This window comes from Cnephaeus nilssonii (genome assembly GCF_951640355.1).
Source record: "Cnephaeus nilssonii genome assembly, chromosome: 21".
Classification (NCBI taxonomy): domain Eukaryota; kingdom Metazoa; phylum Chordata; class Mammalia; order Chiroptera; family Vespertilionidae; genus Cnephaeus; species Cnephaeus nilssonii.
Window position 1 is genome coordinate 26,704,574 of NC_137092.1, and position 17,800 is coordinate 26,722,373.

Here is a 17,800-nt window from a genome sequence, read left to right on the forward strand (position 1 = left end):
TTAATAAATATATCATCAAACTATTTTATATGATTATATTATGTTAAACTTGGGGCTATCTTTGCTGAACCTGTGATCTTCATTCTTTCCCAAACATGAAAGGAACAAAATAGAAACACACACACAAAAGAACACAAACCATACTTTCAGCAAATGGCCAGTCTCTGTTTCAGTGGAGGAGTAAAAAGTGAGTTAAGAAAACTGCAGCCGCTACTATGTCCATTGGCTGAAGAAATAAACATACAAACAAAGTCATTTATCATGAGAAAAAGTGCTATTATCCTGGAACATGTCCCTGGGTGCTTCCCTGCATGAACCTCCAACAAACAGCTGCTGGTAAAGAATAAAAAAAGTACCAGTTTCAACACTGTGATAGAAAAAAGAAACAACCCAAGATCTTTAAAAAAAGAATCACAAGGAAAAAATGAGTAAATGTAGGGGAAAACCAAAAGCTAGGCAAAGAGAATTTATGAGAAAGAAGAAATCCATGTGACTAAAAAAGAGATAAAAATGGTGGTTGAACAGAGTGTGCCATAAATTTAAAAATAAAGCAACACAAAACATTAAAGAAATAAATGTCTCTATGAAGGTCAGGAATTCAGAAAAGATTTGGTAGGCAAACAGCAGAGAGGCTCAAGAAAGAAATAGAAGAGAAAAATAAGACCACAGAAATAAAAGTAAAATTGGAAAATTGGACAGGAAAATTCACAAGATTAAATACTGCTGAAAATATAGCAAAGATCTAAAGGATGGATGTGAGGCAAGAGCAAAACGAAACAAATTTTAAGAGTTCAAAAGGATTAGAGCAAGCATGTCAAACTCAAAGGCTAACACGGGCCAAATAAGGTTTAAGTTTATGTGGGCCGCGAAAAAAACAAACACTTCAATTTTCATAGAAATGTAGGTTTATTTTGATAGAGCATGCTGAATACAAAGGGCTGAAATAAATGAGTAATCATTAACAAAATAATAGAACATTGTAATAAAAATTAATATTTTTTCTTGAACATTAACTTACCAGACACAGAATAACTGCACAAATTAATAAGCGTAATGCAAATAAACCTCTTTTTCTTGTTCTCTGAAAGTGAAATATTTTCTGTTGCGCTCACCAGACAAGTCAGTCTAAGACTAATGACGTGGCCATCGGCTGCTAAAATATTCGCTGCTGGTATTAGTGGAGAGAAATGGTGCGCCTGCATGTAAGGTGCATAAGGGAAATGGATGCAACGCCATTGTAGTAATCAGTCATTAGTGAACATTGTAGTTCGTTATTAATAATTATGTATAACAGGATATTGTAAAAATTAAGTTATGAAATTCTTATTAAAACAGTTCTTACATACCGTTATATTGGCTGGGCTGCAAAAATATTCATTGTGGGCCACATGCGACCCGTGGGCCGCAAGTTTGACATGCTTGATTAGAGAGAGAATAGTAGCTATAGAAGACAAAGGAAATCAAGCATGCATATTACTGGAGTCACTAATAGAGGAATGGAAATCATGTGACAAAACAAATATTTAAAGGTAGAAATTAAGTGAAGTGCCATAAATTAACAGAAAAAATAGGAGCAATTTAGAGTGACAGACCTTAATTTTCTTCCATAATTTGTGACAAATCAAGTGGACAAAAATATGTAAATCTATAAGATGTCGTTAACATAATTAGTAAGATGGATCTAATTTATATGTAACACTATGTTTCCTGAAAACAGAGGATACATTTTCTCAAGTGATCCAAGTGATCATGGATTATTAGCAGAAACCAAACATTTACAGTATCACAAGGAAAAGTGTACTAATCCAAATACAATAAAACTAGAAATTAGTTATAAGAGAAGAAAATTTAAAATAATTAATTAGAATTAAATTTTTTTTTCTCAAAATCATGTCAAAGAGGAAATCAAAACTAAAATTGTTAAAGTCTTGAAAATAAATGTAATAAAAACACAGCATATCAGAATCTACAGTACATGCATAAAACAACTCCCAGAAGAAAAAATATAAATTTACTACTTTGAGTAGTAAATTAGGAAGTTAGGAGAAAACAATAAAATCAGTCTATCCAAAGCAAAATGAGATGATTAAGAATCATAAAAGCAGAAATGAATTAATTATGTAAGAGATAAATAAAAGTACTTCTTTGGGAAAAAATAAAAGATTAGCTAATGAAATTTTTACAAAGGTAGTGCAATAATAGGAAAAATGTCTGGAAATGTAAGTTATAAGAAATTTTGTTTTCTAAACCCTAGGTGAGTACTTTGAAAAACTGGTTACATTTCTAGAGAGGGATAATTTATGAAAAGACTTCAAAAAATATAGAACATGCAAATAGACAAATTAACAAATTAACAGGGTGAGGGAGTTTTGCAGAGAAATCGAGGCCCTGATGATATCATGAGGGAATTCTACCAAAACTTTAAAAACCTGATAACATCAATGGTATTTAAATTGTTCTAGAGAACAGGAAATGGAAATTGAACAATTTTTAAAATTACGTGAGCATGATATTGACATAAAAATTTAATAAAGATTGAACTTAAAGGAAAACATTAGATTATTCATGTCCACGCAAATAAGTATGCAAAAATCCTAAATAAAATATTGACAGGCAGAATCTAGTACACATTAAAAGAATAAGACAGCTTGATTAAGGGGGTTTATTTGGGGGACATAATGGTTCCATGAAAAGAAATCTATTAACATTACATTTAAAGAAGAAAGTACATGATTTAGTTCATACATGTGAAAAGGCAACACAAATTAATGTTCACACTTTACTTAACAAAAAGAACAACCTCTAATACTATTGGGAATAGGTAGATATTGTCTTAACCTGATAAAATATATCTATTTCAATCCCAAATCCAGTGTCATATTCGGTGGGGAAACACTAGAATATTCTTGCTATTTTCAGAAACAGATAATGAAGTTCATTATCACCTTTATTATTTAACATTGTTCTGGAGTACTAAACCAATTCAATTAGACCAGAAAAAAAATTAGAGATATAAAAATAGAAAAATATTTAGAGTTGATCTGATTGCATAATTAAGAAACTAAAAGAATCAGTTGAAAAGCCTTACAGAGTAAAAATATTCCAAAGAGCTATGAAAGAAAAAAATAATATAAAAAATCAGTAGCTATTCTATACAGAGTTACAATGATTTATAAGACATAGTGAAAGATCCCAATTTAAAAGGCTTCCAATGTTCCCAAATAACACTTCAATAATTGAAATACCATGGAAAACCTCAGCATCTTGTTAATTTCTCCTAACTCATTCTATCAATTTATGTGACATTCACAAAAATACGTACAGGATATTTTTGGACCTAAGTAGGCTAATCTGAAGTTGATAAGGAAAAATATATCGGCACAAAAGCCAGGAAAATTTCTCTAAGAGGGACTCATAATGTGGAATTAGCCCCACCAGAGATTAAATAAAGCATATTACGCCTCAGATATTAAGATACTTTGCTTGTAGGGCATGAAGGGAAACATTAATTGAAAAGACTACAGAATACATACATGAACTCTAGTGGCAAGTAATATGAATGGGAAAAAATGGATTTTTCAATAAATAATGATAAGCCCACAGGGTAGCCATTTGGGGGAAAAAAAAAAGGATCCATACTTCATAGTTTACACCAGCAGAAACTTCAAATGGATCGTATATGTAAATGTAAAACATAAACTATAAAAGTATGGGGAGACATCATGAGGCAATTCTATATAACTTCTGCATGAAAAAAGCTTTTCCAACTACCATAAAAAAAAACAGGAACCATAAGAAAAAAGTAAATTTTACTATTTCTGCATGGCCAGAATAGCTATAAGGAACATCAAACTAGAGAAAACTTTTTGCAAGTCATATCACAGACAAAACTTAATTTACCTAACATATAGAGAACTTCTGTACATTGACCGAAAAATCCAGTAGCCCAATATAAAACTGGACAAAGATTGTGGACATTCATTTGACACAAAGGAAATGAAGAGAGGCCTTCCCTTGATACTATAATATTAAGCAGCTCCTTCCCCATTATCTGTCTCAATAGCCTGCTTACTACTATTTCCATCATAGCACCCATTCTAACCCGTTGTGTTGTTTTTTCTCTCTCTCTTCGCTTGATTACTTGTTTTATTCTCCATTTTTCTCTTCAAGGCTGTGAATTCCATGAGGAAAGGGATCACAGGTGGTTCCCTGTGCCACACATCATGCTGTCAGACATAAGGAAGGCACTTAGGAATCTATTCTTTTCTAGTCATCTCGATCCCTTCCTCAGATAAATGCCTTCTAAACGTTCTTCCTAACGACCTGTGCCAAACATCTCCAGCTTTCTTATAGTAGACTTACAGAATTAAAAAGAAGTCATGTAAATTCACATAGCAAGTAAGCCACAATGTGAACTATCTCATTAGGCTTTCAATGGCCAGCTTCAAGCATGGCGCGTGATACCCAGGAGGGATGTAATAATTATCCGTTGAATTCAAAAGTGTTAGAAGAAGAGTGTTTGCCAGAAGAGATCTTAAATTCTTGTCAGTCTGTTCTTTGGCAGAGTGTATGCGTCATTAATAACTGTATGAGAGTCTTAAATTCCATTTAATTTGCTTTGAATTTTCTTCAGTTAATTAATCTCTTTGACTTTATTGATTTAATTATCATAATGAAATTAATAGACAAAATTAGAGATAATGTGTGAATGACTTCGGAAGTTCTCTAATTTTTTAAGACTAGATGCCATAATTGTTTTAAGAAATTTATATTGCTTTCTTTATATTACTTTATATATTCTTTTCTTTTCTTAAATATTTTTTAGATAGCCATACTAATGTTTTCTGACTTCTCCAGACACCACACTTTTAATTTCCTTTTTCATTCCTTACATTTTCACCCCTTCTAAAGTTGGTCTTGTATGTGTCCATGTGTTTCTGTTGTAGGCATTTACTTATTATGAACACATATATGCATACATATGTTTATATTTTTTCTGTTTTGCAAATTAAACTACAGCTTCTTGAAGATAGGGACTAACTTTATTTCCTTTATAAATTATAATAGTAAGTACTTTAAAGAAATATTGTGTTTATTTTGTTAAAAATTGTTGTCTAAGTATTTCTGTAACTTCACCATCATCCAACAGTGAGGGTCCCTGTCCAAGTGATGGAGATTCAAAACGTCAGGGTTGCTGTCCTCAGAGCAGTTATAATCTAGCTCAGAAAACTGAATAAGCAGTTAAATGAATGTAGCTACTGCTGCATAAAAAATTACTCCAAAACTTAGTGTTGTAGCACAATAGACATTTATTACATCACAATTTTTGTGAGTCAGGAATCCCAACACAACTTAGCTGGGTCCTCTGACTCAGAGTCTCGCACAGTTTATAATCAAGGTACTGACTGGGTCTGCGGTCATTGCCCAGCTTCACTGTTGAAGAGTTCACCTGGTCACTCACATGGGTGTTGGGCTGAGGGCTTCAAGGCCTTGCTGGCTGCTGGTCAGAGGCTGCCCTCATCCTGTGCCAGGTGGGCCTCTCTGTAGGATCATAGGGTAGCTCCCATAGGTAATTTCCAGCAGAGAAAGAGAGAGCATGCAGGACAGAAGCTGTGGTCTCTTTGTAACCTAATCTCCATTGAGACATCCCATCACTTTTGCCCTATTCTCTTCATTAGAAGCCATTCAATTAGGTTCAGCCCATGATCAAGGACAGGGAATTACACAAGGGTGTGAATATCATTGGAGGCCCTTCTGGGGGATGCTGATCACATCTAGTCAATACCAAGTAAACAGTGAAGATGTGTCATTAAAAGAATTCAGAGGAGTCATTTCTAAGGGTTGAGAAATTCAGGAAGGTGTTCCAACGAAGTTGGGGGCCTGAATTAAATCTTAAAGAAAAGTTTGATAAGGGGAAAAACAGCCTCTTATATAAGAAAAAATATAAATACAAGTGTAGAGGTGGGCATTTTTCTAGATTACTTTGGGAACAGATATTATATATAGAAAATATAACTTGATAGTAGCAATTTCTTATTTAATGTTAATTAGCAATCCTGAATCAGATACCTACTTTCTCTTTTTGGTAAATGCTCTTTTTATCTCAGTCTTGTTTGGGTATTAATATTTTTAAGTATCAAAAAAGTGGGAATTAAAGATTAAGCATATTTATGAAATATGTTATTATGTAACTTCGAATTCTGAGATCTAATTTAATGACAAGTATAGGAAATTATGTTCTACTAGAGGCCCTATGCATGAATTCGTGCATGAAGGGGTCTGGCTGGCGGCCCTATGCATGAATTCGTGCATGAAGGGGTCTGGCTGGCGGGGGGGAGGGGCCTCGGGTGGTTGGCCAGCTGGCCCCACGCCCTGGTCGAATTCCCGGTCGAGGGGACAATTTGCATATTAGCCTTTTATTATATAGGATTATTTCCAACAGCAAATAAGTAGAGTTTAGTTATCTAAAATGAAAAACTCACATAAACACAAACTGACTTTTCCATCTTATACAAGGTAAAAATGTAAATTTCTTTTTAGACAGCATGGCTTAAGAATGTACCTTATTTTCTAGTGCCTTTTAGGGATGGAAGTTCTATTTCATTATATTATCTTAAGTGATAGGCACAAGAAATGCATTATTTTTTTCTAAGCTCTCAGAGGTAAGTTACTCCTTGTATTATAATAGATACAGATTTTCCGTTGACATTGCCCTTGTTTAATGCCCTTGACATTGCCATGAAAGTTGCTGGCAGTAGCAGCATGCTGTCCTCATTAAACTTTCAGGACAACTCCGTGGCGTAGGTATGATGATTATCCCCGTGTTATAGATGAGGAAACGGAATCACTGAGGTTAAGGAACTGGACAAAAATGAAAAGCAAAACACCAATACGTGGCAGCGCCTTGATTCTAACCCAGGTAGTTTTGATCACCATGCCCGAGCTCTTAACCAAAGCAGCAGTCTTGCCTCTTAGGTTAAACATTTAGTAAATGTGGGCCATGTGAGTGAACAGTTCCGCAGCAAATGCCACTCTTCCTCTCTGCTCTGCAGCTTTGCCGGTGGGGTCTGGAGCCTCGCTGATCCGAGAGCCATTAGTCAGTTTGGTTGGGAACTTCACTTGGAAATAATTGCCCTTTCAGTGTCTCTGCTAACTGTTACTCAGGGATGCCTGCACAGCACATGTTAATTATGGCATTTCGGTTTGAGTACAGATTGGACCGCAGAGAAACAACCGCTGCCTCTGGGAGTTCAGGTTTTCGGGGAAGGCTTGATCTAATCAGCTAACTGGAATGTTCTTCAGAGTGAAGCGGAGAAGCCTGGGAACTTGGAGCCAGGGGTGGTGAAACCCCGGGGAGATGAAAGGACTGACGACGGTGATACCCGAGAGATGCAGAGTGCCGCTCGTTGCTCGTCTGCAGTTTGGGGAGAGTGTTGGGTATGCGCCGCAACCTCCTGGTACCTGTGGGGACACACAGGCCTTTCCTTGCAAGTGCAGCTGTGCTTGGGTGACCTGGGGAGAGAGGGAGTGGGGTGGCTCCTATGTGAATGCTTTCCATGACCAGGTGCAGGCACGGGGTGTCTTGGGTTCAAAATGCCTTGGAGAAGATTGACACCGGAACCAAGTAATGAACTTCGTTGACCTTGAAGAGACTTTGGTAACTTCCAAATCTGGGGTACTTTTAGTCCCCAACTAGGTGATTCCTCTGAACATCTTTATTTTTAGGCGATGTGTTTAAATTCAAAATGAATGTTCATTGAAATGATGATTCCAGTTTGTGTTCAGTACATACAGTCATACTGGGTATTTCATGCTTCCAGTATTTCTTCTCTGAAGAGAAAAAAGCAAGGCAGACACACTTGTGTGTGTGAACAGACACACATTGTCGCAAGAGTACGTAGGGAAAAGAAACCTCAATAACAAGCAGAAGGGAACCCACGTGTTTGACTGCGGTTGACCTTGAGTGTTACGTGTCTGAAGAGTGTTTTCTTTCATTCAGTCAAAAGGAATTCTTTGTATGTTGAATAAAGACTAACTGTAGGAAGATGACATTGCCAGAGTTGTGCACTTAAAAGAAAGATGAAAGCTTGAAGTGAGAGGATTGAAAAGGAACACCATATCCAGATAATGACTATTTTGATTACCTCCTAAATACCTAGAATGTTTCACCTCACAGCATTAACAGATGATGTCTCAAACCAACGATTTCCCGGTTATCTTGCCTATGCTCAGAAATATGTACTTTTGTGCCTTTTCCTAGTGGCCATTGAAAACCAATTAAGAACCACACGCAGCCAAAATTCATGAGCAAACCTCAAGCTTGTATGTGACTAAGTGAAATTCCTCTCTTCTTAAAATATAAGTACAATAATTTAAAAAGTTTGAAGAAAAAATGTACTCTGCCTACTCTGCCTATTCTAAATATCAATTTTTAACCTGGTGTGACCTTTTAGAATTTGATTTTATGCATATCTGTCTTTGTAGATAGTTACAACAAAGTGTATATACAATTCTGTCTTGCCTTTTCATTTACTGTTATATGATAAGCTTTTACTTATGTGTATACATGGAATAATAATTTAATTGTTGACTAATATTATTTAGAGAATCATATGCTTTTAATCATATCTCTACTTTGGCATTATTTATTGGTATACTAGTAATAGCAATGTCTTTTTATTTTCAGTGAATTATAACAAAGGAGGCAATGGCTTTATCACAATATAATTTTAGGACTCACACCCGTAATACACATAACTATGGTAAATTCACAAAAGTGGCAACCACTTATCACCTTAGCAACAGTATAAATATTCCAGGTTTATTATGATTCCGGTTTGAGTGATAATCTTTAAGAAATTGTGTTCTGTCTTGTAAGGCACTTCAAATTTACTGCAGTCTGCATATCTTTCATTCTAACTAGAGATGAACATTTGCTCCTGGTCTCTTTTCTTTGCTATCCTTACTTCAATGAATTTTCCTTTCATCTACTGATTGGTAATTTATTTATTTTTTTAAATAAATGGAATGATCTCTTTGGATAGTAAAGATTTTAATCTTCAGTTGATGACAAATACTGCCAAATCTGGCTTTAATTTGATTTTTATATTTTCATTTGATTGTATATATTTATACCTGTCAGTATTTTCCCTTGTGCTTTCTCTATTACATTAAAAAGGAGGGCATTATTCTTCTATATATGTGTCCTATATTTTAATTTAGATTCAGTTAAATAATTGTAATGATTATATTGAACCTTTTAATCCTTTTGAGCTTCTTTGATTCAATACTGTAAAATAGGAATTGAAGTTAAATATTTTAAATTAAGTAATCCTGTTTTATATTCCTTGTCTTCAGATACAGTGTGTCTATAGATTGTTCATTCTTTTCTATTTCTGACATATTTATTTGTATACCACCAATTCTATCCTCTTAGTTACTGGTGTTTGTAATGACCTTTTCTGTCTTGTCAGTTTTCATTGATATAAATTGCCCGTGTCCTGTTCAAAATAAATTTAAGTATATTGTTGCTAAGTATTTTAAAACAGACACAAGCAAGAAATAATTATTTTAATCCATAAATTAACTTGCCAGAATACATTTATTTTAATATTTAGCATTCTTTATATAACCATGTTGTTGTTTTTTTCATTAAAAAAAATCTCTTATGCTTTTCAATAGGCAGTGCTACGTAATTCAATGCCATGTTAAACCTGGGGCATTTACACTGTTGCTGGGGTTGTAAGTGAGCGGTTCCTCTTTCAGCCTTCGTAACCCTGGTTTGTGGGTCTCTTCTGGACAGCTGAGCGCCGTCCGGCATCACACATGAAGTATGAATTGTGTCACTTGAGTGAATCTCTGTGAGTTAAATGCTCTGATATTTGCATTTAGAACTGGCATCGCACAAAATAAAATGGTCCAGGCTGATGGTTTGAAGCCACAGTATTGCAAGGAGGACGAGGTCCCCCGAGCATGGTATGGCGCCTGTGAGGGAGTGCCCGTGGGCACCAAGATGCCTGTGGACCAAGTGCGGACCCACCGTGGCCTCTGAGGTCTTCGCTCCGGGATGCAGCTGAGCGTGGCCCCTGGCCAGGTGGGCTGCAGGGTTACCGCCGGGCGCGGGACCAAAGCACTGGGCGCTACCTGGACGGGAATCTGGTGACGCTGAGCCAGACATTTCCTCTTCCCATGGCCCTGCCGCCTTACCCCTTGGCAGAGAGGCGGCCCCCCTGGGGGATCTTAAACCTCCATGCCGGGCGGGCGTGCGTGGTATCTGGACTAGGAGTTGCGGAAAGGCTTGGCCTGGCTGAGGGCTGAGACTTGGCCTCTGGCCTTGGCCGGCGCTCTGGCTTCCTCATCTCAGCAGCTCCACCCTCACATCCAGGTCCCTGCCAGGGCGGATGGTGGATGGTGACAGCCGGCAGAAGCAGCCACGGGGCTGCTGGGTGGGACCGGGGTTATCTGGGGTAGGAGAACAGGTGGCTGAGAACCTGTCCCCAGAAGCTGGGGAGAGGCAGGACCACACAAGAGCCAGACCGCCAGGCTCAGAGTGCATGTGCCACCGTCCCATGGACCGCCACTTACAAAACACAGACACAGAGATAAAATTATTTCAAGACAGCGACTGCAAAGCATCAAACCCCAGGGCGAGCGCCCTTTGAGAGCAGGGCCTTGTGCTGCTGCAGTGGTCAGAAGTCGGTGCAGACAGCCCTTTAATTGGTAAGACACACCTAGATGTGTCTGACTCGGTCTCAATGCATTTGCTTGCTTGAGCTGCTCCTGCAAACTTGAACTGACCTTAACAATATATTGCCTGTTTGTTGAATGAATGAATGCAAGTATTTAGGGGAAACCATCCATATATTATCACACACACACACACACACACACACACACACACACACACACACACACACACACATATACAGACACATAATAGCATCTATTATATTTTTAACAGTGTCTCCAATTCCCATATTTTTAAAAATGAAGTATTTACTTCATAAATATGGTTTTGAACCACTGAATTGTATTTTCCCCTGTAAGCATGATCAGAGCACTGCATTACATTTGTTTAGTTGTGGAAACAATCAGGGCTGAAGTTAAGTCTATTCTCCTAACATGCGGAAACTTCCACAATATTAATGATTCTTTTGTAAGGATTTGCAAACATATTTTTTCTTCTTCAACAACATTTTAACTCTCCTTTCATAATTTTTTTTTTCATCCCTTTACTGATGTCTAGATTTATTTGGAAGACCATTAAAGAATTGCTTAAGAGAACAATGAAAACTTTGCAATGAATTCTAATGTTTTCTTAAAATTTAAAACATATGTTTATATAAGAATATCATTATTTAAATTTAAAAAATGCTCTTGTACAGAGTATCAGTTTTCTTCTTGTTTGCTCTCAGGGTACCTTGAACACACTGGAAAGACTGTTAACTCAATTTTATTAAATAGCATGACTTAAAATATGACGTTTTCTTATCTCTCTGAGGATACCTCATCAGTGCATAGATATATTTTGATGTGAAAATACCGTTTTGTATATAAAAGTACAGGCAAAACCGAGAGAGTCTGAGCTTCGTTGGCCATTAACAGTCCCACGGCTGTTTTTGCAAGAGTGCTGGCTGCAGCCCTGGCCACAGGCCAGTCTAAGCAATAACATCCTACTCCATGTACCTGACAGTCCTGTGTCAGTTACGAAGGCATTCTCCTTTGCTTCCTGTTCTAAACAACTGTGTAACATTGCTGAATTTGTGTCCATGCTTTTTCTATATCCTGTTCAGCAGTCCAAGCGGAATGACTCGCACTCATTGTACATCTATCATCTGCAGTCTTGTTAAATTGCATCTGTTTCAGGTTATCACACAACTCGTTGTTAAATGAATAATCTCTTTGGATGGTGGAGCAGAATGCTATTTAATCACTATTAGCCAACAGGCTATGCATGAATTCATCATTGACCTGGATTTTATAAAGCACACCAAATTCATCACTTCATGTCAAAACAATCATTAAGGGCCTGTAAGTGGTCTTGAAAATTACCTGTTTAATGTGTGTAGGAATGCACTCAATTAAATGAGTCCTGAAATATATTTGGCGTCAGCCCAGCTCGAAGTCAGGAAACAGTTCTGTTTTTGTGGATTAGATGCAGATCGTTTAAAAATGGTGCTGGACAGCAACATTATAATTGACTGGAGATAGAGAAATCTGGACGTGTATACTGTAGATTAAATTGAAAACAGTAAAAGTAAAGATAGTTATTTATCTGATTTTCTGTAGCACCCCAAAGCAGGAAATAGGATTTTTCAATTTTCATTTAGATAACGTTAATGCTTTGAATATGTGTGTTTATACTAGCAACTGTGCACATAGAAAAACATCGTCATTGATTTGTGTTAAATTAATTGACTGGGAGTAGGAGTTTTAGGAAGTGGAACTTGTTGAGATTTAGCTCATTGAAGGGCCTTCTGAGCGGGCCATGTCCCAGTGTCTGGAATGTTGTGCTCTCATGTCACCCTCTGTGAAGCAGTAAGTTCTAGTCATACCTCGTCTCCTCCTTGATGCCTCTACAGTGTGCTTCCCAAGAGCTCAGGGTCTCTCTGTCCTCTCCGGACACTGAGAAAACTTGCTGCCCCTCTACCCCTGTGTCACCTGGCTATTCTCAGAGGCTAGATTAGCTTCTTAAACTTTTCATAGCTTGATATTTTGTAAGATTTCAACTATATTTACATTTCCATCATGGTAGGCCCTGTGATTTATATATTTCTTTGCTTCTTCTATGTTTTACAGTATAATTGGTTAGTTTATAATGCAGCGTAGGGGGTTCTTGTTTTCACTTCTCATGTATATATGTGTAATTGTCAATATAAGACCAAAAGTACATATTTCAAGAAACAACAACGAAGAACATTTGGACACTGTTATAAAATCATTCACACACAGTGCTTAGACCCCCACAAATAGCAATAAATCTTCCTCATATTATCAAGGAACCACTTTGAGTAAAGAAAAACTATAAGGAGCAGAAGTCTGTTCATGGAAAGGAAAAAGGAAATGAGCGAGTGGATATTGATCTTGCCAAGTGAAGCAGTGAAAGAAAAGACTGTATGACCTTGTGAATTTCTTTCCATTATTTTCTCAAATACAATCCAGCGGCTCAGATTAAGAGAACAATGGCTGAGATGCTGGAAAAAAATTCAAGCATCTGATAAATCGCTAGGAAATGGGCAATAACAAACTTAATGTAAAAAAGGAAAGGCTTCCTTAGTTTCATTAATAACAAATTAATGAAAAGAGGAAAGACTTCCTTAGAGTTTCAGTTATTGTTTTTAATCGAAAGTGGTTTTCTGGCCCGGCTAGTGTCGCTCAGTGGTCGAGCATTGACCTATGAACCAGAAGGTCATGGTGCCATTCCTGGTCAGGGTACGTGCCCAGGTTGTGGGCTCGATCCCCAGTGGGAGTCGTGCAGGAGGCAGCCAGTCGATGATTCTCATCATTGATGTTTCTATCTCTCTCTCCCTCTCTGAAATCAATAAAAATATATGTCTTAAAAAACGTGGTCTTCTGAAGAGCAAGGCATTTCTCATATTTGTAGTAATACATGTTACCTTAATGTTTCTTTTGTTTGAAAGATTTGCTGTATGTGGAAACTTGTCTGTTCATTACCTACATCAATAACCTGATTAAAGTAAAGAACAAAACACCTTGGTTAACAGGAATGGAAAAGTGTTGGTTGGCTACTCGGTGATCATGTAACACAGTCTTAAGTAGTATCATGGAGGCTCCATGGTGTAATGAAAAAAAGGATCTGGGTTTAACCTCCATTGGTTTTTTTTTTTTCCCCCTTGTCTCCCTGCTTTCCATCTTGATACATTTGATACAGAATCTACTGTAGGTACATGGAGACCATTCATCTTCTGCTGACAGTCAAGTGAGGGAGACACATGGGCACATCGGCAGTTGCGGTATCGCCTAGTCTCATGTGGTAGATGCCCCCACGCCACAGGCACAGGGTCCAGTGCTAGCCCTCAAAGGGACTGGGTGGCTTCAGTTTATCACCTAACCTTCAACTGTTTATGAATTTTATCTGTTCTTCCTTTTTCATGAGGTTGTTGTGAGGCCCAGAGGGAGTCCCTCTATGTTACCAAGTATTGTGAATTGTAAAAAATACTTGCAAATATAGTTTTAGGTAATCACAATAATTTGATAGGATATAGGATTACCTTGTAAACTTGGTATGTGGAAATTAAAAAGAAATTAGCATGATAAAGAACTTACTTGTTTACTTTCATTTGGAATCCTGAATTTTCATCTCCTCTTTGAACTCTCCCTTGTTTCTTCCTAAAACAAAACAGAAAAAAAAACACCCACATTCTTTATAGGAATTAATGCTCTCCCACTACCTTGTCCATACTTATGTTTCTGCACTTGCTACATTGTACTGTGATTACATATTTACAGCTTTATCTCCTGCACCAGACCATCAGGACTTGAGGTCAGGGTTCATGTTTGTTCATCCTTGTTACCAGTGGCAACCACATATAACTAGATGCTCAATATATGTTTGTTAAATAGATTGTAGAAGGAATTTTCCAGTGAGGTTTGTTTGTGTGTTTAATTATAGTATCTCCTAGGCAAGAGGGATATTTTTGTCTGTTAGAGATAATGTCCAGACATGTGACAGTAAAGAATTCTGGATGTCGTGTGCATCATATTAGGCATCTGGACCCATGGCTTGTCCTGCCCGTGGTCCAGAGGAAAGGAGGAGAAAGTTAGTGGTGATAGGGTCATTGACAGAATGGAGATCTTGGGAAACAGGAAATGTTAGTCAGCGGTGCAGGTTACGCAGTGTAGAAATGTTTTCAGATATCTTAACCTCTTTCTCCACCTCCAACAATGTTCAATTTCCTCTTCTCTGGACCTCACGTTTTCTTGTCTGCAGAAAAGAGAATTGAACCAGATGATCTTTAATTCCTCTTCTATTTCGATGATTCCATTTGGAGATGGATAGTTGTTTTTATTGTGATTTGGTGTGTTTTCTTTATAAACAACGAGGTAAAATTAATCGAACGAAGTGGAAATGATCTCTACATTCTGCTAAATGTTACACACCTTCCTTCTTCCCATGTATTTATTATAAAAATACCATCAGAACAACATTAAAGCAAATTGGAGAAAAGGCAACACCATCAAGGGGATAGGACTTAAATCGGGCTTTCTAGAATGGGGGGTGTATGGGCAGATGAAAGACAGCACGGACCGCCACGGAGGTGGTGAGGAAGCACAGTAGCTTCATGCTAAGTCAAGGGTGTTGACGAATTTGGAAGATTGGATTAGTAGAAGAGAGGGCCTGGAATGCGTTGGAGAGTTCTCCTTTAATTCTGCAAGCAACAGAGGACCATGTTCAGGCAGGAAGGGAGGACAAAGTTGTACCTGCTGCATGTCATCAAAGGCTTGGCAGGGGATGAAACCAACATGAGCAAAAAGGAAGAGAAGGGGAAGTTGCTCCTGACAGGATGGGCACAGGGCTCTGCTAAGAGAAGACAAAGACTGGGATGGAAGCAAGTCCTGAAGGGAGGAGGGCCGATTCTGCCAAGTAGTCATATCATTCAATTCAAAAGAGTTGGAAAGGACACTTCCAGCTGGAAGGATATGGCAGCTCCACAAGTCTTTACCTCTCCTGAGGATTTCTCATAACTGATAAAAGATTTATCTCAGCTGTCCGTGTGGTTTGCAAAAAAATGTTTATTAATGAGCTGCAGGAGAGATTTCCTATCTTTGTTGAACACAGGTGGATATTGGAGTCTCTGGAAAACTGAATGAAGGCTAATCGGTCCTCTTACTCTGATAGCATTTCTTGGTTTCCATTCTTGAAGAACCAGGCATACATCCAGGGCTATTTTTAAAAATTGTTATTAAAGGGAATGTTCTTGCATGTATGCACTTTTCATTGTTCTGTAATTGTGTGTTTTTTTTCTAGCATATTTTGTATTCCTTTCTACTGCTTGAGTTTTGAATTCCAGAATTATTTCAGTATTGTGCCATGAAGGAACATGGGAGCTTGGCTTAACACTACTGCTGACAATTTACATGTCAGTGTAACTGCCTGGCATGTTCTTCACTGTTTGGCATTCCTTTGCAAAGTATGCCTTTGTTTAGTCTTGAGGGAGTAGGCTTCGCCGATTTTCCATGTACTCAAGACGTGACTTTTGCACAGCTAACGACTGCTCCGCTCTGCATGGAATGTAGATGTTTGCATTTTCACCGTTCCTCCAATCTCCTCTCCATTCCTTTTGCATACTGCAAGGTGTCTCATCTGTGTGACGGATGGAGGCACTTTTTTTTTTGCGTGTAATACATAGGTTATGGTGGACAAATTGTGCTTCTTTTCCAATTCACTTCTTTATGCTTCTACAATCCTACAGCCTGTTTTTGTATCACATTGAGCTCATTATAGAAAGCCTGGCTAATTAATCACTATCCTTTGAAGTCACAAAGTCCTTTTTTAACTGTGTCCCTTGGAAGCTAGAAGATGTCTTGTAAAAACTAAACGTTAAGTGTTTTTATAATTTTGTACTGTAGTTACATATTACAGCTTTGTAATATATTCATTAGATGTAATAGAAAAATTTTTAAGTCTACCCTGGGAATTTAAGCTGGTATGCCTCTGCATATGATACTCAGATGAATTGTTTAAATATATGGGTATTTCCTGGGGAAAATCTTTAATACCTGTAAGGGGCACTTTCGACTTGTCTATTTTAAAGGTTGATTTTTATCTTAAAAAGAGATTAAAACGGTAGTACAGACATGGTATATCCTAAAATAACATTGCTAACTCAAGCCACACTGGTACCTGGGCTCCTTCTCTTCATCGAACTTCGGTCCTGGTTTTCCAGCAAATGCCGTGGCCGCCACCTGCTCCTATTTGAAGCAGTGATGTTTGCAATACATCAGGGCAGTTAGGAGAGTGGCAGCACCCCCAGAGGTAGTCATGGTGGTCCCAGCCAGCTCAGGAGAATGGTGGTAATGACGGACATGAACCCCAGCCATGACAGTGAGAGGGACATTTTCCTGAACTTTTAATGTCCTTATATCTTTGCTTTTGCAAGTCCTTAAAAACCCTGTGGAATAGGTATTGAAGGGTATTTGTTCTTATTTTGTTGTTGTTGTTTAGTGTTAACTTTTTATTTGAAATGAGTTTGGGCTTCTGGAAAAGTTGCAGACACATTTACAGTATATAGTTAAGGAAACGGAATCATAGGATACATGGTGATTCACTTAAAATCCAACAATAACATAGGTGTTCAATAAATATTTACTGACCCGTGAGAGTAAAAAGGGACTGAAACTGGGGTCTCCTGACTCTTTGTCTGGTGACGTTTTTGACTGCTCATTTGCCTTTTGCAAGGCTAAAAACCCACTCTTTTAGGTATGCATAATTTAATGCAAACTATAAGTTATTTCTTGGTAACTATCGATGAAGAAATAGCTGTAATTTTGCACATTATTTTGTAGTAATAAATAATGTACTGCACAGTGAAAAGACACTTGCAAAGACAATGCATGAAAGTCTTTTATGCCGTTAATTGCGATTTATTTACCTATGTCATTTTTATCTTTGCAGAAATTGGCCCAGTGACAGTTACCACAGATCCCAAGAAATTTCAGTATGAACTGAGGGAACTATATGTTCAGGTGAGTGCTTGCTTTCAACTTCATTTTTTAGGGAAAGGAAAAATCATATACTTCTAGCTGATTTTCCTTATCTTTATACCCGAAAGAAGTTATC

The 17,800-nt window shown here is 37.5% G+C and overlaps 1 protein-coding gene across 2 annotated transcripts in view; it reads left to right on the forward strand.

Moving 5' to 3' along the window:
- Positions 1 to 17,800, forward strand: part of HMCN1 (hemicentin 1) — a 379,828-nt gene that overhangs the window by 80,986 nt on the left and 281,042 nt on the right. For both annotated transcript variants that reach the window (XM_079760677.1, XM_079760678.1), the window contains exon 2: positions 17,636 to 17,706. In XM_079760677.1, coding sequence (XP_079616803.1) covers positions 17,636 to 17,706 — 71 coding nt within the window. The remainder of the gene's footprint in view (positions 1 to 17,635; positions 17,707 to 17,800) is intronic.